General features: G+C 37.0%; 2 protein-coding genes across 5 annotated transcripts; one reads left to right on the forward strand and one right to left on the reverse strand.

Annotated features, from left to right (window-relative positions):
• Positions 1-1,609: 1,609 nt before the first annotated feature.
• LOC122399855 lies at positions 1,610-2,838 on the forward strand. Of its 3 annotated transcripts, none has more exons than XM_043400883.1 (4): positions 1,610-1,843; positions 1,908-1,971; positions 2,091-2,248; positions 2,466-2,838. In XM_043400883.1, exons 2-4 carry the CDS (start codon positions 1,922-1,924, stop codon positions 2,732-2,734), a joined length of 477 nt encoding a protein of 158 aa, XP_043256818.1. In that variant the 5' UTR covers positions 1,610-1,843; positions 1,908-1,921; the 3' UTR covers positions 2,735-2,838. The 3 variants fall into 3 exon arrangements, with proteins under 3 accessions (XP_043256818.1, XP_043256817.1, XP_043256816.1); XM_043400882.1 differs by having other exon boundaries at positions 1,611-1,818; XM_043400881.1 differs by having other exon boundaries at positions 1,612-1,799.
• A 15,970-nt stretch (positions 2,839-18,808) lies between these two features.
• Positions 18,809-24,002, reverse strand: LOC122399847 (triokinase/FMN cyclase-like). Of its 2 annotated transcripts, XM_043400862.1 has the most exons (10): positions 23,733-24,002; positions 23,558-23,627; positions 22,224-22,334; positions 20,944-21,032; positions 20,668-20,884; positions 20,215-20,460; positions 19,671-20,060; positions 19,240-19,493; positions 19,022-19,149; positions 18,809-18,935 (listed from the first exon to the last, which is right to left on the reverse strand). In XM_043400862.1, exons 1-10 carry the CDS (start codon positions 23,847-23,849, stop codon positions 18,821-18,823), a joined length of 1,737 nt encoding a protein of 578 aa, XP_043256797.1. In that variant the 5' UTR covers positions 23,850-24,002; the 3' UTR covers positions 18,809-18,820. The 2 variants fall into 2 exon arrangements, with proteins under 2 accessions (XP_043256797.1, XP_043256798.1); XM_043400863.1 differs by lacking the exon at positions 23,558-23,627.
• Positions 24,003-24,123: the final 121 nt, after the last annotated feature.

A 24,123-nucleotide genomic window follows, 5' to 3' on the forward strand; every position in this document is an offset into this window, starting at 1 on the left:
TATTGAAGGACGCATAAAAATTCAACGTGTAAGTTACTCTAATACGCAGAAAACGAGGAAAAACTCGGTTTTTATTTTTTTTCACTGCGGCGCACCAAAATGAAAAATCTGAAAAAAATTGAGAGTAATAGTAATAGTAATACCTGTTTACTGTAAAAGTATAAAAGTAGTTCCGGGCCTCCTTCAATACGTAATCGGCATTTTTCGGCATTTTTTGCTGTTTTTTATTTTTCACTACCTGGTTCTTCAATCAAAAAATCTGAAAATCTCCCAAAGTATGTACCCCGGTACCCGAAATGTCTCTGAATTTTTTTACATTTTTTTACTCAATAGGTCAAGAGAAATAATTCAAAAACATGATTTTCGTTTTCACCCCATTACTACCCCCACGGTCGAGATTTCAAGTTAAAAATTTGCACACAGGGGTTATTTTTTTTTTGCTATCGAATGACCCGTGGCTCGTTCCATTCGGTTTGGGGGCACATTTCACCCCCTTATTCGGCTATACCCTTTAAACAAAAATAGAGGAACAAACAAATTCAATTAAATATCTGTTTTATTTATTGTTGTATTTTTTAATTTTCAAGTGTATGATATCTCCTTGGTTTGGACTTGAAAAAATAAGCTCCTGAGATAAAAATTGACGTCGAGTCACACTCGACATAGGTGTGCAAAGGGTTAAAAGTCTACAGAGAGTAGGCTACATATGTATAGTAGTCGCCTCGTTTGAAGTGTCGCGGGTCGCCACAGGGCCAAGAGGAGTCAGACCATCTATCTATCTTGCTCCCTTGCTCTCAGGCAGTCCACATGTGTGTGTAACTCTCGCGACGAATAGAGAGCAAGAGATCAATGCATACGTGTATCCCTTCTACTTCCCCCGCATTCCTTCCGCGGGACTTTAAGCGAGGCGACTGCTGTACGTATGTCTACGCCTCCTCTTTCTCCATCCTGGTCATTTCTACGACCCAGCGACCCGCGAGGAGTATAAACAAAACACTGTCACTGCTGTAACAGCAGATAGACAACATAGAGATAAAGTTTATTTAAGATTTACATAAAATTTTTATAAACAATGTATATGTATCGAAATAATTATAAAACTATAAGACGTGTAATCATTATTATCCGGGAGATAATCACGCTCAAAATCTAATCGGACTTTGAAACGAGAACATAAAACTTAAATGTAAAGTTTCATTGAAATTCATTAAAAATTCCTTTTTTCTAAATAGTCACAACATGATCAGGGGGTCTTAAAACGTGTATTTCCGCTAAAGAGAATTTTCGAAATTTTTTTCCATTATGGTATTCTCCTTATACCTTATATAAGTCGGAAAGTAAAAATGCAAGCGCAGTCGAGATTTGAACTCATATGGCGATTATCGCGAGGTCGTGTTGTCGATTTCGATGGACTCAATTATGCCCGATCTGGCGATACTGCTGACGATGAACTTAGCGTCTAAATGATAGTGATAGCAGTCATATACTACCTCACGAGCCACGTGACGTGAGCTCAGCCTTTACGCAACTTCGTGAAATCGATAAGGAACGCTAGCGTGAGCCTTTCCTTCTTGCTCTTGTAAAAAAGAAACAGCTGAAATAAAACCTCGCGACAATCGGCATACAATTCCAAGCGGCTCGAACGCCTCGAACTAGTCGAACTCGGTCGTCCGTCGATAGATAGATCCGAGGGGGAGAACACGTCTCAGTTCGTTTCACCTCTAGGGATATTTCACGCAGCATCAAAGCGAACGAAAGAGAAGGACTAGGAACCCGGAGAAGAGAGAAGGTCGAAAAACGTGAGAAGTCAGCGAAAGGGTAGACACTCTAGCCTCTTATTTCCGTACGATAAAACAGAATTTACAATTTTCTTTTCCCGTTGCATCGGGGCGCGTGGACGTTCTCAGAACTTGCAGGAAGGATGACGGGACAGATGTACCGGGCGTTGTTCCTTATAGCAATATTGAGAAGGTTAGTCGATCGTTACACCAGTGTCGCTTTCGTCGCCACGCGGTATAACATATTTACGACGATCATGTGTCGACGTTCCGTGGCCAGTTTTCTACGCATCAGTAACATTCGTTCGACAGCGTATGCGTTGGGCAGCAGGAGGGTTTGGACTGGCAGAGCAGCCTCAACGACAACATCCAGTCGTTGAACCAACAAATCCAGCGACAAGTGCAGGCGACGGTGCAGCAGAATCTGGCGCATGCACATCGACAGATCAGAAACCTGGCCGACAGAATACGTAAGCGATACACGACACAGCCACGTTCTTAACGAGCGTTCGATTTTTCCATCTTGCCGGCTTTTTGACGCCGTCTCAAAATCGCGGCGCGTTTCAGCCTTTCAGGCCTTTCACTATCGAAAACGAGAGATCCGTTCTCTCTCAAGGCAACGAGACCGTTTTTTCTTACTCGCGAGAACCGATCTGTATCGACCAACGATCGTAATTGTTACTGCAGGTAATGGCTCGATGTCGCACTCGGGCGGTGGCAGCAGTAGCATCATGACGATCCGAAATGGCATGAAGGCCATTCTATCCGGCGTCACGTCCGGCGGCAGGACGGTCGTTCGCGAGATCGATGAAAGTATGGTAGGCAATACCCTTCGACACGTCGTCAAGATTTACGAGCCGCCCGTCACCGCCACCACCAACACCATAGTCTTTGGCTTCACCTTGGACCTCACGGATGTTAATGCTAAGCCTGTCCTGGTCAATGAAGAACCGTAAACGACCAACCAGAACGCTGGAAGAGAAAATGACCGATATTTCTATCTTATTCTCATTTAACCTATGTGTATTTTATTCGCAATAAAGAAAAGTTTGTAAACAGACGCTGTCTCTCTTCTGTTGTGAAAAACTAACTGACAAATTGAGAAAACAAGGCTTTTTTCCTTGCATCTAGAACACACGTTAAATGTTCTCCAAAAGCTACGTATGTTCTGTTAGGAACTTGGCGAGGTTTACGATACGGTCGCTTGTGAATACAATATAAGCTCGGAACTCGTCCACGATATAGGCAAATATCATATCCCCTCTACTTATCCCCACTGCGTACCGTTAGAACTAAGCACTCGCTGTATCGGCGAGTATGCCTTCCTATGGGCGGTTCCCCAAGATAGCGGCGCGTTTGACAGTCGGTCGTCGAACATTGTCATACGATACGGGCTCAAATTACTAAGGCAACACTAGTGCAATAATACAAATTTTTTATTTTTCGTTTTCTTGTTTTGAAACTTTTAACATGTCTGTGACAGTTTTCTGATTTAACTAAGATCAAGTACAACATAATTTTTATTATTGTTTTTCATAAATTATAATATACATTTGACCTTTCTTTAAAGTGTATCCTCATCTGAAAAAAGGAATTGTAATTTAATTGACCTATCATTTATTTGCCGAAATCGTGAGACAACTCAGAGTAAAATAAGTTGGTTAAACAGTTTAAATTCGCAAGTTATGTATATCTTTTCGGGTTATATCACTATTGCAGTAAACGATCGATACATACATATATGTACTGAAGTTATGACACGATTTAACTAGTACATATACAATATTAAATCAACAACGAAATTCATCTTTATTTTTGTTCTTCCTTTTTTCAAACTTCATCAACATATTCGTGACACTTTTCTGATTAAAATGACACCAAATACGATATACAATTTAGGTCCTATTTACTAACGCAATAAGAAATCAAAGGCATGCATCGCTCAAGTGACTCCACGTCGGCTGTATCGAAACACAGGCGATGTTTACGCGAGCCTATACAGAATCAGTATTTCATTCTGCGACCTCTACCAAGAGAGGTAGAAGTCAGAATTAGAACACCGATTTCGTATAGGCTCGCATAAACATCGCCTGTGTTTCGTTACAGCCGACCCGAAGCGAAGGAAGCGATAGCAAATTCGGCGATGCTCGGCCGCTCAGTCCCTCTTTGTCATATGCTCGCTGTTCTTTTCTATACTCGCCGCCTCCAGTAGGCGTCAACAAAGTATCAAGAATCGTTTCTCGTCCACGATATAGCCGAGCGTTGAGCCCCGAGAGCGTCGCTTCTATAGAGACAATACTGTACCGCTATTTTTGAGGATAGCTAATTTCAATTCGCTTGTTAATAGTTACAGCTAAACGAGGAGTCAGGGCCCTAACGAATCATTACAAAAATTGAAGCAATTAGGAAGGGCCCTGCTCCGTCGTCCTCAATAGCGATTGACGTGTCATAAACCTTACAACTAGTCGCGCGGTCGAGTAACGACCTTAGTACCTGGGCACGGTCCCCGGTCGGGTGTTAGGAATTTTCCATTTCCAGGGAGGTCTAGTTTGTACCCCGACTGGTGTGCGGCAACCTAGACTAGGCGGTTTTTGGAAATCCAACCCCCGACCAGGGACGTCGACCGATTGGTCAGGTCCTTTACGCCTCATCGGCAATTTTAGTATATAAGAAGAACATTGGAAGAGTTTAGTTAGATTAGCAACAGAATCATAGTTAGAAACGTTACTGTATTACTTATTGAATTCAATAAACATCAAATACACAACCATTAATTTCCTTCAAACGAAGGTGGTCCTTCGAGTTTGTATTAGTCGGCACACACGTGCAAACTCAACAATTTCTGAACGAGCAACACTCGACCACGGAAAGAACATGTTCCTAAAAAAATGTGATCGATGAGAGAGTCGGTCGAGGAGGGTATATGTACTAATGGAAGGTCGAACGCTTGCGAGAGGAACGGTCCCTTTGGTGGCGAGTCCGGGAAGCGATATAGTCCACAATAGAAACAGATGATATCTATATCTCACTGAAACTACTCAATTAACCTATTTGTATTAAAAAAGTATCAAATAATCCGTGGAGAGATTTATAATAGCGACAGACACGTAGGAAAAGGAGGTTTGAAATTTAGTAGTTCGAGGAACAGGTAGAGACGGACACAGACAGGATCCGGTGGTCGTAGCATTATCTGGCATGTGCCAGAACGTTGGCACGGAGGAGTAAGTAACGAGATCGAATTTACGAGAACGACGGAGGCAGGAATTTCGAGTACGCCGAACAAGCGAGAATAATCGAGGAGAGAGACAAGGACCGTAAACCACGTCGCGGTAATCGAACAAGGAATCCCGCCAGGGGATCGAGAAAATATAAGTTTAGAGTGGGTCGACGAAACACGACGCGAACGAGAAATGGCGAGTCGGGTCCAGACGCTAATATAATATGGATCAAACCGTAACGCCAATAACTTTCCGGGCAGGTTTCACACCACGAAAACTCGAGCGTCGACTTTTCGAGTCGACACCACACCAACGTCACATTTCTCTAAATTATAATATCGTAAACACTGTTTCGCGAGTGGTAAACTTTACGAAACGATTTTTATCCGGATCCGGTTTCAAACGTTCGCAGATTCTACCTTGAATTTTCCAAATCTAAATATTCATCGATCGATTTCTATCCCTGATAAATAAATAAACGTCGATGGTCTCCGGTGAGAAAACCGTGTTACGAAGGTGGTGCAAACGATTCGGGAATATGCGTGTCAAAGTGGCGCCGTGAGGAGCGAGAGATTGCACGCGGGGTGCCTTAAATGGAAATGCCTCTGTCCTGTCCGCGAACGCGATCTTTCTCCTTCTCCCCGTTTTCTTTTCGCCACTTCCCTCTCTTCTCACCCGTCGCGCCACGCTTCGTTCTTTTCACCGGTACTTTCTTTCGCTCCCGATATCCGACGTTCGAGTTTCGTAGCTAATTTTCAACGTCTCGTTCTCTTTGCCTCGACTCGCCCAGCAATTTTAATTCAAACGTTCGAGCAAAGCATTTGCAACCAAGAATCACTCGACAGTCAAAGGCGTTAGGTACAAACAACTACATGCTTTCTTAGCTTGGTTATACTCGAAAAAGATAAATAGTACACTCGAATACCGCGTCCTCTGCGCTAGGTGCGACTATGCGCTACCGTTATGGCACAGACGAGGTATATGAATAGACCTTTCACGTAATGTAATTTTTCGGCCGGAGTTTCTGGGGTCCCGGGACCCCATTACCATTTTCGTGACACTCGCAACGTTATCAACAGATTCAGAAATGAACACAAAAGGAAGTGAGACAGAAAATAAAATTACATAAATTTTATTATTTTTTAACGGAATTAAAGCTGTAGGGTCTATCATTGGGCATTAATCGATTAATTTCATTGGAGAAATCAATCGATTAAGAGTATTTAAAAATTTCAAGATTATTAAAATTCCTAAGGATGTATTTCATTGATACATACACCGCAAATTCTCTGTTTTTTTATTTTAAATTGTAATACATCATTTATTAAAAAAATAACTCGGCAGAAACGTATTTGCGACTCGAAATCAGTTTAATCAGACTGTGCATCGGGGCCCCGGAAACTTCTCATTCCTCACTTTCGCACACTATGCCCAATTGCGTGTACGTGAGCTCGTTGAGTTTCGGAAGAGCCGAGAAGAACAGGCTTTCCTTCTCGCTCTTGCATCGCTGACGTCGTTTACATTTCTCGAAAGCAAGCCTGCTGGCATCGACACCCGTTCGAATCGTCAGTAAACGACAAAAGCCATCGTGACTGACAGACCTTACATTTCTCGAAATCGGACCTGGGCGCTTTTTGAAAATTCATTGACTTTCCATACGAAGCGACCATGCGTTATATACATATACATGTTATACATGCTAGGAACTATAAGTTGTATAACTTTCGTCGTATATCTACTTTCTCATAACATGGGAAAATTTTTAAATATAAAAAAATGTAAGAATACTGTAGAATTTTTGCAATGTAGAATTATTGAAGGAAAATGAATTCATTATATATATATGTATATATCGGACACATCCCTCGCAAATACGCTGCAAACATTAATGAGAACAAAACTGCAAATCTGTCCTTTTTTAAAACCCCGCAACTGATCTTTGACTCGGAACTCGTCCTCTTCATTTAGCAATTATAATAAACGTAGACTCATTAAAATTCGTAAAAATAACAAAGTTATAGCCATTTAGAGGGAAGAGTACCCAAAGGTTAATAATCATACCAGTAAATGAGTTTTTCTCGAAACCATATTTTCGAAATTGGCTGACATGATATCACAAACTCATATTGATTAATGGATTTGAAATTTATAGAGACATGTCTGTATGTTAGAAATTTTGCCTTTGACGGTTCTGGGGTAAGTCCTGTGCCGTTCCTCACAGTACTCTTACCGGAAGGTCCCACGCCTTCCCCACTCCGTGGCCAGATCCTTCAGGACAAAGTCTTCATTTTTTCCAGCAGTACGACGTCAGGTCGTCTGCCTCTTTTAACTACTCTCTCTCTATTCATAAACAATCAATGCCTCGACACGCGCTACCTGGAGACCCAACGCGGTCGTCCGCTATCGCGTCACCCGTTGCCAGGCCTGTTTAGTCTCATTCGCTCTTTAGGCCACATGCACCCCAAAACTCTGTCATAAATGTATCGTAGACTGAGCGTCCTTCAGTGGTCCTTACATTCGACTCTCTTGGAAAATACATTGTCGCTAGCGTTTCTGGAAAACAAAACCGATCCCCTATTTCGGGGGAATGTCCACGCGTCGCGTCCAACCATTGTTGCCGTGGCGAAATCGACTTTTTTGCCTTCGCCTTCGAAAAAGATTAAGTAAATGAGTTTCCTTCATTGAAAGAAGAAAAATTTTCCAGTCCTTTATTTTCAGTAGGGGCGGTGTCAACTTCCATTCATTTCCATATGATTGATTTTAATGAGTCAGCGTTTTTTTAAATTGCTAAACAAAGAGGACAAATAGGACAGTATTCTCAAATATTTTCCGATTTAAAAATTAAAAATTACAGTGAAATTTATTCGATTGTTTAGACCCAATAGTATTAATAGTATAAATATATGAACGCACGTTCATAAGCATAGTAAAAGAATGTCTTTTTTTTAATAGTTAAAATATGATCAAGGGGTCCTAAAACGTGTATTTCTGTAAAAAAAATTTTTGTTTCATTATGGTATTTTGCTTATACATTGTATACGCCTACATAGATCGGAAAGTCAAAAATGCCTGGGCAGTCGAGAATCTCGGCTCAAGATTATGCGAGGTCGAATTTCGGCTGTGTTAAGAGCAAGAATGATAGACTCACATTCGCCGCCTTTCTCGAATCCTCGAAGAGATACGAAACGCCAGAACTCATATACAAGGTGGTTGGCATTAGTGTGTGTAAGTGGAGGGGCAGTTCCCTTTGGGCACGGGTCTACCGTCTGATAATACTGCACTGTCTTTTTCAATTCCCCCCATAGTCAACTCACATGTATTTACGCACACGCTACAGCTGGCTGCCCATCAATCCTAATTCAGTGCCTAGTTTCTCAACTAACCGCCATCCATGAGAAGAGGCCGCTAAAATCACCTCCGAATTTTCAGGTCGGTATGGCAGTCAGATTCGGCCGCGAAAGTCCATAAGGTGAAAGGTCTATTCATATATCTCGTCTGTGGTGAAAGGTCTATTCATATATCTCGTCTGTGCTTTTTACTACCCTCTGATAATTACCAACCATTGATACCAATTACCGACCGTTGATACTAATTACCGACCGTTGATACTCATTACCGACCGTTGGTACTAGTTACCGACCTCCCACCCCCAGCACTCAGGCCCCCTCCCCCATTCCCCTCGCCAACGGTTCCTCCACCCCCACAAGCCCCCTCGGGGTCCGTGGTTCGGAACTCTTCTTGCTCACCTACTTAAACTTTACTCTAACCACACTGACCAATGCTGCTATTTGGCATTTTAAATAGCAATGGAATACAAATGATAAATTTTATGGATACGTAACATTTTGAATTATAAATAATTTTAAAAATCTCCGCTAGATGTGTTTTGCATAAATTATGTGCCACTGAAATAAATGGCGATTGTTAATATTTAATTTCGCAATTCACGTTAGCAGACTTATTTTATATGAATGTTCAGCTGCTCAAATAACGTCACATTCGCGTCAATAAGAGATATAAATCGCTATTAGTTAACCTAAAAGAATTTTCCATTGAAATGTATTATTAGTCCCCAGATTTCATTCAAAGAAGAACTAATAATCGAATTAAAATTTATCGTCAAGTGCAACAGGTCACCTAAACCAGTAAGGAGAAGAAAGGGTTCGTCGAATAGAAGAAAGACAGCACCAGTGGCTGTACGCTCTCTTATGGTTTCATACCTGTAATTAGAACTATGAGCTCCAACGACAAATGAAGAATGATAGAGAAACTGAATGCAATAAACAATATGATTATTAAAAGTTTTTTGTTTATATTTAGCAAATATAGTTGTTGATGTGATTGTACACCAGATGTAGATAACATTCTTTCATTTGTTTATCGCGTTCGGTTAATAGCTAGATACAAAGATATAAAATCTATATTTCTTAATCCTACGTGTGCTTAAACCCTATTACGTTAATTAACTAGCTTTTACTAACCGTAGTGATTAACGATGGATAATTGACAATTGATTAACACATTAAATATAATAATTAACGTCCGAACATGAAAATGCCGATGGACACAACGGTCAATTCTCGAACTAACTTGAATATAATATTTGATGTTTAAGAGCGGTTTACACAATCTAGTTATTTGTTATCTGGTAACTAACTACACATAATATGGGGACAAGGGGCCAGACCAGAATGAGGAGACACACGCTACGCGGACGTTACACAACAAAGAAAACTGCATGAATGCTGGTGTGAAAAACAGTTCACCTATTCGTCAGTAGAGGCGCGACAGCGTGCGCAGCGCCAAAGCTACGGACGCTGGTCACATTTGAACCTTGGGAGACACCTATCTATTATTACTTACTTTTCTGTCTTCACTAATCAACAGTTAATGCCACAATATTTTAATCGTACACTAAATGTGATATTATATTTTTGTCTTACCTTGGAATATTTTTTTTTTAAAGTTGAATTTAACCTATTACATCTAACATATGTTACTTTCAATGTACGAAGTACATGAATCTGGATGGTACTTTTCGTAAAAAAAGTCAAGACATAAAAATTTCAAGTACCACGTACATCTACTGAAAGTTCTGTTTTCACAGAAATTACAAAATTTTGTATTTAACTCTCATGGAAAGGCCGCTTCATTTACATTGGTAAAATGTGAACGATTTTCGGATAGTCGTACCTTGTACCGCGTACTTTTTACCTTATACTTCAGGTAAAAAGGGATATAACTGGGTAAAACAGTTTTATGACATTACCTGCTAACTCATGTTACTGTTCTGAAATAAAACGCTATGTTTTGTACCTTTATAAATATTCGACTATGTCCTTTTAAAATTTCAAATCCAACTCATACTTTGTATTAAACTGGCAAACGGGATCACTTTTCCTTTGTTTCTAAACGGTTTGATGGTGGGGATCTCGTGGCTCAGTTCTCGTTCAGTTGTCGATTGCCAGCAGGCAAATAGAGTTATTCTGTTATTAAAGTTGATTTTATCGAGCCATTGTGTTTGTGCAAAGTGACAGTATTTCGTGCCATTGGGTAAGTTTTTAATAGTTTCTTTTTAATTAGTACAAATATATTGTAGGTAATTATTTAGAAAAGGTGGACTTTCACCGATTTCGATGATTTTGGAATATGTTGTAGAAATCAAGATTTTGAACAACTGTTTCCTATACATATAACCGCCGCTCGGCATAAGTTTTCGAGATTTTTCTTCAAAAAGATTGCTACTACTACAATGAATTCTGTCTATATGTACAGTGCCGAACAAAAGTATTTAGCACAGAGCGTATTTTCAAATAAAATGTTATGTAACTGTGAACAAAGCATAATATCTTCCTTATTTTTGGTATGAAATATAAGTTTGAGGTTTGAACTTTAAGTATCTCGCGAAACAAAGCGATTAAGTAGGCCTGTAATAATAAAAAATAATAACAAACACATACAAGTCAGTTTTCGACGAAACAAAAGTATTGGCACATTTACTATTTTATAATACAATATTCAAATTAACATTTTGTTTGTAATCCTTTTTGTCTTATTACACTTTGTAAAGGATTAGGCATCGAATGTACTAAATTTTGTGTTACTTCTAAACCTATTTCGTTCCATTCCTTCATAAGTGCATCTTTTAATTGCTCCTTTGTCCGAATAAGGCGTTTTCGGATCCTTCTTTCTAACTCATTCCATATGTGTTCAATCGGATTTAAATCCGGCGATTGAGGAGGGGTTGGCAATGTATGGGGTGTATTAAAAACGATCCATTGCCGAACAATATAAGCAGTATGATTGGGATCATGATCTTGTTGGAAATAGTAGTTTTCCCCGAAATTTAATTTTTCCACACCTTTTTTTAAGTTATGTTTCAAAATATTTAAATATACAAATTTATCCATAATACCGTCTATAAAAACTAGTTCTCCAAGTCCGGTGGAACTCATACAACCCCATACTAATACACTAACACCCTCGTGTTTAACAGTTGAGACTATGTTATGTGAATCCAACTCGGTTTTACGCTTTCGCCATATTCTTATTTGACCGTCAGATTTTAAAAAATATTAAATTTACTTTCGTCAGAGAAGAGTATTCTATCCCAAAATTCTAAATTTTTGTGTACATACATCTCTGCAAACTCTAATCTGTTTTTTCGATTAATTTTGCTGATCAATGGTTTTCTTCTAGCCACTCTTGAATTGTACCCGGCACTTTTAAGAACTCTCCGGATATTTACAGGATGTACATCTACCTTATTTTCACTTTTCATTTGTGCCGCTATTTCTCTAGACGCAACTTTAGGATTTTTTTTTACAATCTTGCTAATTTTTCGTTTATCTCGTTCTGATCATTTCTGTGGACGACCACTTCGCGGAAGATTTTTTACATTTTGTTCGTCAGGAAACCGTTTAATGATATTTCTTACGGTGAAACGACTTCTATTTACTATTTTAGCTATTGTAGAATATGAATTTCCCTCTTTCGATAATTTTAATATAATTTTTCTCTCTGAAATTGTTCTTTCTCGTGTTTTTCGATACATTGTTGCGTTATTCACTTTATTACAGGCAAACTTAGTAAGAAATAACAAATGAATATCAAATTGAATCTCGGGATTTCCCTGGATACAACAGTCATCTGAATATTATAAATATTTCCATAAGTGTTTCATAGAAATATTAAATTTATACGTGTGCCAATACTTTTGTTTCGTCGAAAACTGTCCTCTGTGTATTTGTTGCTATTTTTCATTATTGCAGGCCTACTTAAACGCTTTATTTCACGAGATACTTAAAGTTCAAACCTCAAACTTATATTTTATACCCAAAAATAAAGAAGACATTGTGCTTTATTTACAGCTACATAACATTTTATTTGAAAATACGGTCTGTGCCAATACTTTTGTTCGGCACTGTACATGTCTGTGACTCTGTATGCGTCAGTCCACGATCGTCGATTTTTTCTCTTGTTTGTATTAATCGACATGACTACCGACGACAAATAATGTACAATGTGTCAAGCTAAATTTCTGCATTGGTATCGTTATTAAACGCATTGCTGTCAAAGGTTCGAATATTCCGAAGTATGAAACTCGCGAAATACATTATGTAGGCTATTTAGCTGAATTCTTCTTCCGTCGACAATATGATTTTAATGATCGAATAATGAAATTTTTCGAAATAATGGCTGAAATTTTTCCCACTTCTGACAATATCAATAAAGAAAATTGAAATAGAAAATGAATGCGTGGCCGACCGCCTTACGGCGGCCGGTATAAGAAAATCTAACCCAGACTTCATTCATTATATTAGTTACTAGATGGAATAGTTAGGTTTAGGTTAGGTCTAGGTTAGATTTTTTTATACCAGCCGCCTGACGGCTTCTCAAATCGAGTTTTTAAGCACACCCGTTAGACGCATCCATTGCCGGCCGCCTCGAGGTATCAACAGAAACAATAAACAATCGGCGATTCAACGCTTACACACACGCTGCCACAGGCACGTACTATAGATAGAATTCATTGTAGTAGCAGCGATCTTTTTGAAGAAGAATCTCGGAAACTAAGGCCGAGCGACGGTTATACAGTTACTAACAAAATTGAGCGTACACCTATGTAGTTAATAAAAACTGGTGGGAAAATGAACATAAACGGACATATTTAAAAGTAAAAACATAATATTTATTTTGTTCATATATTCTGACGGACAATTAGTGGAAAAAGTTTTAAATAAAATTAATTATTCATTTCTATTTAGCAAAAGCAACAAAACTGTTCTTGTTTAGTGTCACAAAATTGAGCATACAGCAGATCAAATTAAACAAAAATAACTAACAGATTTTATTTTAATATTTTGTTGCAAATCCTTTTGCATCTATAACTGCTCTCAAACGTTTTGGCATAGACTCGACTAACGTTTCTGTAGTCGAACACGGAGTACTATTCCATATTTCTACAATTTTGCGTTTAGCATCTGTTTTATTACTATAACTACATTTATTTAATTGTAATTTTAATTCTCGCCACAAATTCTCAATGGGATTAATATCCGGCGATTGTGGTGGAGTGTGTAATAATTTTGGCACGTTATACAGGGTGTTCGGCCACCTCTAGCAAAAATTTTAATGAGCGATAGTAGAGGCCAAAATAAGACGAAAATCAAGAATACCAATTTGTTGATGGAAGCTTCGTTAAAAAGTTATTAACGTTTAAAGTGCCGCCCTTACTGAATTTTTTTCTCGAAAATGCGCAAGATTTCGGGGGTATGTCTATTCACCAAAAATGACTGTAATTGAACCCTACAACCGAAAATAATTTTTCCACAACGATTTGCAATTTTTTAATTTTCTCGAATAATTTCACACCTTCTCTATTTTTTTTCTCGAAAGTGGGCAGGATTTCGTGGGTATGTCTAATGACAAAAACTGATTGCAATTGACCCCCGCAACCGAAAATAATTTTTCCACAACGATTTGCAATTTTTTTTCTCCGTTGAAAAATTTAGGCACCTAATTGGATTTTCAGTAAGGAATTTTTTTCTCGAAAGTGCGTACAATTTCGGAGGTATGTGTAATGATAAAAAATGATTGTAATTGATCCCCGCAACTGAAAATAATTTTTTTAGAACGATTTGCAATTTTTGAATTTAATTGTTAATAACTTTTTAACGAAGCTTCCATCAACAAATTAGTATTCTTGATTTTCGTCTTATTTTGGCCTCTACTATTGCTCATTAAAATTTTTGCTAGAGGTGGCCGAACACCCTGTATAGCAGCCACTCTTTAACAATATACGATGTATGTTTAGGATCATTGTCCTGTTGGAAATAATATATGACTGGCATGTTTAATTTTAGAGCTGACGATTTCAAATTTTTTTTTCAAAATATCAAGATATTTTAGTTTGTCCATAGTTGTTTCAATAAATTCGCTATTACCGACTCCACTTGCTGCCACACATCCCCAAAGCATTATTGAACCTCCGCCGTGTTTTACAGTAGGAACCGTATTCTTTTGATCGAACTCTGAATTCGGTTGTCTCCATACTATTATTTTTCCATCCGAATTAAATAAATTAATTTTAACTTCGTCGGAAAATATTACGTTCTTTAAAAAATTTATATCACAACTTACATATTTTTTTGCAAATTCCAAACGCTTGATTCTATTCACCTTAGAAATACAAGGCTTCTTCCTTGCTACCCTACCGTGATAGCCTTTATCACGTAGCACCCTACGAACAGTTTCCGTCGATATCGATTTTCTAATCCTCGATGAAACATCTGTTGTTAATTTTGGTACACTACTTTTTGGATTAATTTTAATTTGTCGTATTATGTACCGTTCGTCAGTTCCAGTCAGAATTTTTTTCCTTCCGCGTCCTGGCTGATTATGCAGTGTACCATTGTATTTGTAATTGTTAATAATTTTTTGTAAAGTAGAGTGGGCTCTACCTATTGTTTTTCCAATTTGCCTTAGAGATTTACCTTGACAATACAATTTGACAACTAATTTTCGCACAGAAATATCAGTTTCTGATCTTTGTGAAGCCATAGTGCAAATTTTCGCTAATAAACAATGACAAATGAAAATCAAACGTATCATAGCAACGGAACTATGTTACTAGATACAATCGAATGAATTGTAAACCATGAGAAGTTTTACAAAAGTTAGTTTTCTAGTTACTAATAAACTGTACGCTCAATTTTGTGACGATAAAATATGCATACTTTTGCAGTTTTTGTTAAACACAGATGAACAATCAATATTGTTTAAAAATTTTTTCACGCATTAACTGCTGAAATGTACAAGTAAAATGTATAATGCGTTTTTACTTTTAAATATGTCTGTTATGTTCATTTTCCCACAAGTTTTTACTCAATTTTTTGAGTAACTGTATGTATAGGAAAAAGTTGTTCAAAATGTTGATTTCTACAACATATTTAAAAATCATCGAAATCTGTGAGACCCCACCTTTTCTAAATAATTACCGAACTTTTAAGTGTCGATCCTCAAATGTTAAGACGCATTTAGAATCTGCGAGACATAAATTTTTATTAACTGATTTAAATTTTGATACAACGGAACGTCCGACGGAGACTGTTACATCTCCATGTTTTAACATTGAAAAATTGAAACCATGGTTGCGTAAAGTCGACGGCGTTCCGTCTTCTTGTTGTTGCTCAGTTTGTGAGATAAGATTAAAGCCGCGTTTATATATTTTAAATCGCCGTGCAGATTCTAAATGCCATCTTGAGAACTTGGCAAAAAATAGAATAGACGTGACTAGATCGAATGATTTCAATACGCATCGGAAGGATCGGCTCTGTCGTTCGAGGAACAGCGGCGTAGCGCGGATATTCAGTATGCAGCTTTAATAGCTACATTGAATCTCCCGTTTAAAGTCGCGGGCCGGATCCTTGAGTACTTTCAAATTGTGCCAAAACCGATTTTGGACAGTATGAAAATAAGTCGAACAAAGTGTACCAATATTATAACGAAGGTTCTGTATCCCTACGAAACAGGTCGTCTTTTTATTGTTCTACGGAACAATAAATTTTCAATTTTTATTGACGAGACGTCGGACTCGACGAATGAAAAATGGATGACGCTTCTAGTTCGTTACGTTGATCCCACGACTATGGATGTACGATCGGAATTATTAAAATTAATTAATCTCGACGCGAAAGATTGTAGTTCCGAAAAGATATTTGAAACATTTAAACATGAAATGTGGAAAAAAGAAATTCCGATTAAAAACATCCTTGCCTTATCATGCGACAATGCGCCTGTCATGGTAGGGCAATATTGCTCGTTCAAGACTGCTCTTGAAAAAATTCTCGGCGATAACTTTTTAACTTTGAGATGTCCTTGCCATTCCTCTGCATTGGTAGTGCGCGCAGCGTGCAGTACCCTTCCAGACGAATGTGAGGACGTTTTACATCAGGCAGTAGGTTTTATATATTCCAGCCCGAAACGGACTGCAATATTCCGCGAGTTTCAAAAATGCTATCAAATTAAAAGCCGAAAGATTTCAAAATTGTGCACTACGCGCTGGCTTTCCCACCACGCGGCTGCAACTTCATTATTAGATAATTGGGATTGTATTATATTATATCTTCGAGAATTTGTCTTGAGCGAGAAAACAAAGTCTGGGGAAAGTCTTCTTATCTTGTTACAAAATCCAGAAATAAAAACATATATCTATTTTTTGAAATATGCTCTTGGCTTTTTCGTTAAATTTAATATATTTTTTCAAAGCCAAGAAACCAGGATCCATTTGCTTCAACAATCTGCAATATCTCTTTTGCAATGCAAGCTGCGAAACTTTTTGAATCAAATCAAGCTTGATGAGATATGCGTTGGTTCGGAATGCGGTAGCTTCCTCAATGAATTGATCGAGGAAGGCAAATCCGATATTGCTAAAACCGTTCGGAAACATTGTTTGAATTTTTATATTACAGCTGCAAATGAAATTCGCCATCGATTGCCAATCAATGACAAATTTCTCAGCAGTCTACGTATATTCAGCCGTCAATGGGCATTAATTAATAGAAACAGAGACAATTCCTTCAGAGTTGTTCTCTATATTGCAAACAAATTCGACGGTTTCGATATAAAAGGTTTGCGAAAAGAATGGTTTGGCCTACATCTGGATTTTGATACTAAAGAAAAGGAGATGCTTTCTAGTAAAAAATTTGATGGCTTATGGAAAATGATCTTGTTAACGCGAAATGAAAACAATGAATTTAAATGGGTAAATTAATCAATTCTATTAGATCTTTACCGAATTCGAATGCCGAAGCTGAAAGAATATTTTCCATATTACCAGACGTGAAAACTAGAAAGCGTAGTAGACTTTGTTCAACTTCCGTGAGTGCCGTTTGTGTATTGAAATCGTCGTTAAAGACGTCAGGGGGAAAATATCGAACCATAGAGGTAGATGAAAAACATCTATCTCTAATGAGTTCCACAAATTTATATTCAACACCTGCTAAGAGGCAGAAATATCAATTACGAATTCATGCCGTAGATGATGACGGTACCGCGAATATTCCCTCTACGTCATATAACGTAGATGTTCAAAATTCATCTACGTCAGATGACGCGGGCTAGGCTGCGGTTACAGAGCAAATGTTTCCCACGACATCGCGGTATTTCCCTGCCTTGTCGCTCCTATGAACCGCGACGTAGGCGCAACAAGACGTAATATCGGATAAAAACACTTGCATTGTAACCGCAGTGCTATTGGTAATGTCCAAAATATATTTTTTTGGGTATTGCCAACTGACTGTTCGATCTCTTTCGCGCTACTCCTTTTTTAAATTGCTTGCTAGTAGAATTTTATTTTTTACTTGCTGTATATATGCGTGAAGACAGTTCGCGCGGAAATGCTTGTCTTCACTTAATTTTAGAACAATCCATTCCCACACACCCTTTCCTTTGAAAATGTAAACAGTTGTATAACACTTTTGTTCCTATAGCTCGTATGTACATTAATCAAAATTAATGTATCTACGAGCTCTTTTTTCATTACATTAGTTTAAACATTTCTATATTGCACAATGTCATAATTAAATAACAGTTTTTTGCATTTCCCTCCTGATGGAAGAGACCACCACCTTCCCGTGGTTTCCATTGAGCGGTATCGTGCACGTTATTAATTTTGATGGATCGATATAATTATTTTTTTATGCAAAGTTAAGCCAAATCAAACATATAATATTTAGTTCGTCATAACAAATTGATACGGTTATCTCAAAACATATCGAGGAAAATCATTGTTAATTAATTTCTGCAACTATTAATTCTACTGTTTTGTTTATGTTATAAAAATAAGAACTCTTCTTATTGAAAAATGCCACAGCGTGCACGATACTGGCAAAGAGTGGACTCTCATTTTAATTTATTAATTTTCAATCTTAAAGTATTTTGATTTTCAAAAATCGTATTAATAATATACATACGTACGCTCATACATGGGAATAATAAAAAAAAATTTCTTCAAAATAAATCGTTCAATACTAGCGCCACACGTGTACGTTAAACAAACTACTTTCGAATATGGCCGGACAACGCCAGATTTAAAATTATCGTTTTATCGCAATGAACATTTATAGCAAAATAAATAAATTTAAACTTTTACTAACGAATTCGTTAATTTACAGAAAAATTTATTAATGAAACATAAATAGAAGTTAGTTTACGAATGAATCTAATGTTTTCGTTTGTTTACTCGAATAAAATTGTATGGTAAGCAATAGAAATAACGTAAACAATGTAAAACGGTTTATTAGTAGTCGTGTAAAATTAGATTTATATATGTTTAATTACACTAGCAATGGCGCCGATCCATGTAGCGACCGCATGCGCACCGGCATCTACATTTTGCAAATATTGAACTTGTTTTACGTAGCTGGCTCGTCCCACTCTATAATAAAATAATACAGCGTCAAAGTGTTAAGACTATTCATATTTACAACCATTTATGTAAATACAAAAAAAATAATTTCATACTTGGGCTTCATATTCTTTGTCTCTTCGCAGACCCGCCAAGCTGTTGTCTCCACGGCGACACATATTTCTACTAATTCATTACTCAACACGTTTTCGTAAGTTTCGCACACAGCATTCAGTACGTCGATCTAGAAAATCATTTAAAGTTTATGTATAAAATAAATGTGAAGAATTTTCAAGCAGAAGCTCCTCCGAGGCGAGCAATGCCAGATTCATACCATAGACCTATCTCCTGGTTTGGCTTTCCCATATTTTATTAAACAATTTAAACCACTACGCAACGCTCGAGCCAAAATATATAACCACCCCTCTTCTGGTTGAGCCAATACTAATTCTGCAGCAATACTAGTAAAGAATAAGCAATATAATGCACCGGATGTACCACCCATTTGTTCTTCGGCTACGTGTGCCAATTCAGAGAAAACCGACGAAGGATGCGACAAACAATAGCTATCCAATCCTCGCAAAATCTCTGAAATTAAATATAGATATAGAAAGAACGTTCAACCGAAAGTCTCTAAAAACTTTTGTGCAATGTAATTAATTCCCTAATTTAGTGTCATATAAAATTTTCAATATCGTTTGTTTGAATTAAAGGATTGTTTAAATAATCTGATTAAGTTTTTTTATTATATTAGCAAGTACATACCAACAGCAAGTCTTTTCAGTGTCATGCCACAGTCACCGTCACCACAGCCTCTATCCAAGTCATTGATAAAATCTTCTTTCTCGATCAAGCATTCGCAGGCTCTTTTTAAACACTGTTTCAGTATGTTTTGTTGTTGCGCATTGATTTCTATTCCAACTTGTTTCATACTTCGTGTTACTTTTTCATGGATGGTTGTCCGTTTGCTTTCCAATGGAATACTATATGCACAACCTGGCCATTGTGGTGCATCGGTACGATCATCGAGACAACTGACTAAGGCATCTTTATGACTTTCAGGCAATTTCAAAAGAGTAATATGTATTCCAGCACTGTTCAGCGACGTCATTAAGACCCCCGAATATATACGCAAAAGTTTTATATTCATATTTTCTGTGTCAACAAAAATTCACAAGCAATTATAATTGTTTTTGCTACCTTTTTTATCCCAAAACTTTCTAAGGTCTGTAGAGTCGCTTGAGTTCATAAACTGTCCTAATTTCAACGCAAGATATAAATATTTATAGCAATGGTAGTTGCAACTTACGAAGCTCTTTTGTCAAATTGTAGACAACGATTCCTTGTTCTAACTGACTAAGCGCTCCAAAATTATTAACAATTGCTGCAACTGAATCTCCGCTAACTATGGGCAACGAATCACATATACGTTTCAACATAAATGAAACCACTTCATTGCACGTTCTTAATTTTATTTTCTCGTATCCAGCTTCTCCGTGAACCCCCATTCCACATTCTATCTCGTCTTCCGAAAGCTCAAACATCGGAGGTTGCCCTGAAATATGTGTTCTTAGCATTAATTTTATACCGATCCATTCCATTCTTTTCATCAATCATACATCAAAGCATTTTATAATTAAGTGTGATTCGTTTAAAGTTGAGAACATTTTTGCTTAGATGAAAAGTTATCCGAATAAGAATTTATTTTTGAATTCGTTACACTCTCGACACGATATACAATAAGTTATATTTAAATACTAACCTGGTATAGCGCAAGTAGTTAGACCAACTGCATAAGTGGCCATATTTTTCAAAACAATCTGTGCAATTTCGTAAATGCTTTCCAGCGGTAATCCTCTCTCAGCCAACGCGCCAGCTATTTTACTAACAAATAGCAATCCACTTAGTCCACGTTTACCGGCAACGCCTTGATCCTCGCTTGGTATACTACAATCTTCGTTTACAATTATGTCCGCCACCTACAATTAACAATGATATTTGAGTAGAACGCACTGTATGATTTGTTTTACGATCTCACCTTCAAGCCGGCTTGTATTGCCTTTTCAACTGCTATCCCAAAATTCAAACAGTCGCCAGTATAATTTGGAATTACTACTAACACGCCAGCTAAAAATATTCGACATTTATTGCATGCTCAAGACACTTCATAATTCGATAAATTTATATTACTATTGCAACGAAAAAAACCAACCTAAAACTTAAAGAAATGTAGCTGCTATTTCTAGAGGCCAAAATAAATAATGGAGGCTTCATTAAGAAGTTACTAACTAATTATGTTACTAATTATTTCTCGAAAATGCGCAGGATTTCGGGGCTATGTCTATTCACAAAAAATGGTTGTATTTGACCCCAGAACCTAGAAATAATTTTTTCAGAACGATTTGAAATATTTCTATTTAGTCAAAAAATTTAGGGACTTCCCCCTGTCGATTTTTCTTAAAAACTTGTTTTTCATTTTTAATAAATTTGTTTGGCGCTCTACAGAAAAGTTGTCTAATACTTTTTTGTAGGTACCCAAGGGTTCTGTTTCAGAAAAAAATTTTAATGAGATAGCTTTACTATTGTAGGAGTTATGGCCGTTTGAAAATTGGACCAGTTTTAGGGGGTTTTTCTCACTTTACAGTGTCAAGGCACAACTTTTTCAATATTGTTAGAATTTCTACATATTCACCACTGAAATACGCGTTGTTTGCATTTTGAAAAATTAAAATCGTCCAATTCGTTCAAAAGTTATGAAATTTTAAAGATTCGCATAAAATTTTAACATTAGATTTTCGTTAAAGAATTTTTTTCTCGAAAATGCGCAGGATTTCGAGGTACGTCTATTCACCAAAAATGCTAGTAGTTGACCCCTGTAACTAAATACAATTTTGTTAATATAATTTGAAATTGTTTAATTTCGTCTAAAAATTTTAGTACCTATTCGAATTTTTTTCTCGAAAGTGGATAGGATTTCAGGGGTATGTGTATTCATAAAAAATGATTGTAATTGAGTCCCGCAATCAAAAATAATTTTTTCAGAATGATTTGAAATTTTTTAATAACTTATTAATGAAGCCTCAGCCAAGAAATTGATATTCTTGATTTTCATCCTATTTTGGCCTCCAGAATCTCCCATTAAAATTTTTCCCAGGGGTGGTCGAACACCCTGTATATTTTATAATATGAAAACTCTAAGCCCATCTTTTAATTGTTTTGCAGAAAAGTAATATTTCTATAGAATTGCAAATGGATTATTAATTTCGTATAAATTTATTCTACTTGATGTTAGTTGTAAATTTAGTAACTAAAAATTACCTTCACTATATTCCGAGACACGCTCGATACAATAGGAAATGTGTTGCGATGGTGGTGCAGCAAATATTGAGCCTGCTACAGAAGCAGTTAGCATGCCACTTCCAACAAAGCCTATACGTAAACGGAAATATAACAATGTCATACCGATTATAACAATTTACGGAACCAATCTTGCAACAACGTGACATTTAACGTTTGCAGAAGGGCTTCGAATTATAATAAATAATAATAAGCTTATTCGTTCGATATCATATTTGTGGATTTGACAATTATACATATACTTCATAAAAACACAAACTTTAATAATTTTAATAAATAATTGTGCTATAGTTAAACAAATTAAAATTTAACACAATTTCTATCGCAGTTTTATGTCTATCTATTCCGATTAAAAACTGTCCTTCGACATTTTTGACAGAAATAGTGTAAAAATTAATACTTTTTAACGTGTATTAAATACAGGGTGTTCGGCCAACCCTGGGAAAAATTTTAATGAGGGATTCTAGAGGCCAAAATAAGACGAAAATTAAGAATACCAATTTGTTGATGGAGGTTCCGTTAAAAAGTTATTAGCGTTTAAACTTCCGTCCGTACCGAATTTTTTTCTCAAAAAATGCGCAAGATTTCGGGGGTGTGTCTATTTACCAAAAATGATTGTAATTGACCCCCGCAACCGGAAATAATTTTTCCAAAACGATTTGAAATTTTTTTTTACGTCGAAAAATTTCACACCTCGAATTTTTTTCTAGAAAGTAGGTAAGATTTCGGAGGTATGTCTATTCACCAAAAATGATTATAATTGACCCCCGCAACCGAAAATAATTTTTCCAAACCGATTCGAAATTTTTTTTTTCGTCGAAAAATTTAGGCATCTAATTAGATTTTCGATACGGAATTTTTTTCTCTAAAGTGCGTAGGATTTCGGGGAGATGTGTAATGACCAAAAATGATTGCGATTGATCCCCGCATCCGAAAATAATTTTCCCAAACCGATTTGAAATTTTTTTTTTCCGTCGAAAAATTTCACACCTTTTCGAATTTTTTTCTAGAAAGTGGGTAGGATTTCGGGGGTATGTCTATTCACCAAAAATTATTATAATTGACCCCCGCAACCGAAAATAATTTTTTCGAAACGATTTGAAATTTTTGAATTTAATTGTTAATAACTTTTTAACGAAGCCCCCATCAACAAATTGGTATTCTTAAGTTTCGTCTTATTTTGGCCTCTAGAATCCCCCATTAAAATTTTTCCCAGGGGTGGCTGAACGCCCTGTATAAAGATTAATCAACAAAATTTATTGCTTTAATTTCTATTGAATAAAACATGAAATTACCTGCTGCAAAAGGTTCGTGCCCACTTCCGCCGCCACATATAATAGAAACCTTATTTTTTCGTTTCTCGAGCTAAATTACAATCCATCTTAATAAATCTATGTTTACATCAAAACAAACTGTCGCAATAATTGCGAGATTATTATTAGAGCCGATAATTAAATAAAATAAACTTACATGTGGCATCAGGACGACTTTATGTGACGCTTGATACTCAAGCTGCGGATAAGCATAAGATACACCGAACAGAGTTTCCGTAACAGCATCGTCGATCGAATTAATTAAGCTCTTCATTGTTGTCGATGGAAGCTTCGTAGAACTTGCGACGGAATGAACGTAATGATCCAACAGAAGCGTCGTTTGGGACACACTCGGACCAACTGATTTTAAAGACTGACTGCTACTATTCCCCCAAAGGTTATTGAGTTATCATCAGCTTATGTAACACTTTGTTATGCATGCATTTGGCTCGCGTCAAAACATCGGAGCATTTGATAGATTCGACCCGGCGCCGCGGCGTTGAGTAAGAGAACAGCGAAGATATAAGGATGACATACCAGTTGAAAAA

This window comes from Colletes gigas, unplaced genomic scaffold (genome assembly GCF_013123115.1).
Source record: "Colletes gigas isolate AHSC1104 unplaced genomic scaffold, ASM1312311v1 Colletes_gigas_Sc00015, whole genome shotgun sequence".
Lineage (NCBI taxonomy): Eukaryota > Metazoa > Arthropoda > Insecta > Hymenoptera > Colletidae > Colletes > Colletes gigas.

Coding starts and splice junctions, on each gene's coding strand:
- LOC122399855 (XM_043400883.1), top strand. CDS start 1,922: ATGACGGGACAGATGTACCGGGCGTTGTTCCTTATAGCAATATTGAGA. Junction 1,972..2,090: donor CTTATAGCAATATTGAGAAG/GTTAGTCGATCG, acceptor TTCGTTCGACAG/CGTATGCGTTGGGCAGCAGG. Junction 2,249..2,465: donor AAACCTGGCCGACAGAATAC/GTAAGCGATACA, acceptor TTGTTACTGCAG/GTAATGGCTCGATGTCGCAC.
- LOC122399847 (XM_043400862.1), bottom strand. CDS start 23,849: ATGAAGAGCTTAATTAATTCGATCGACGATGCTGTTACGGAAACTCTG. Junction 20,061..20,214: donor CAATTTGACAAAAGAGCTTC/GTAAGTTGCAAC, acceptor TTGTTGACACAG/AAAATATGAATATAAAACTT. Junction 19,150..19,239: donor AACCAGGAGATAGGTCTATG/GTATGAATCTGG, acceptor ATGATTTTCTAG/ATCGACGTACTGAATGCTGT.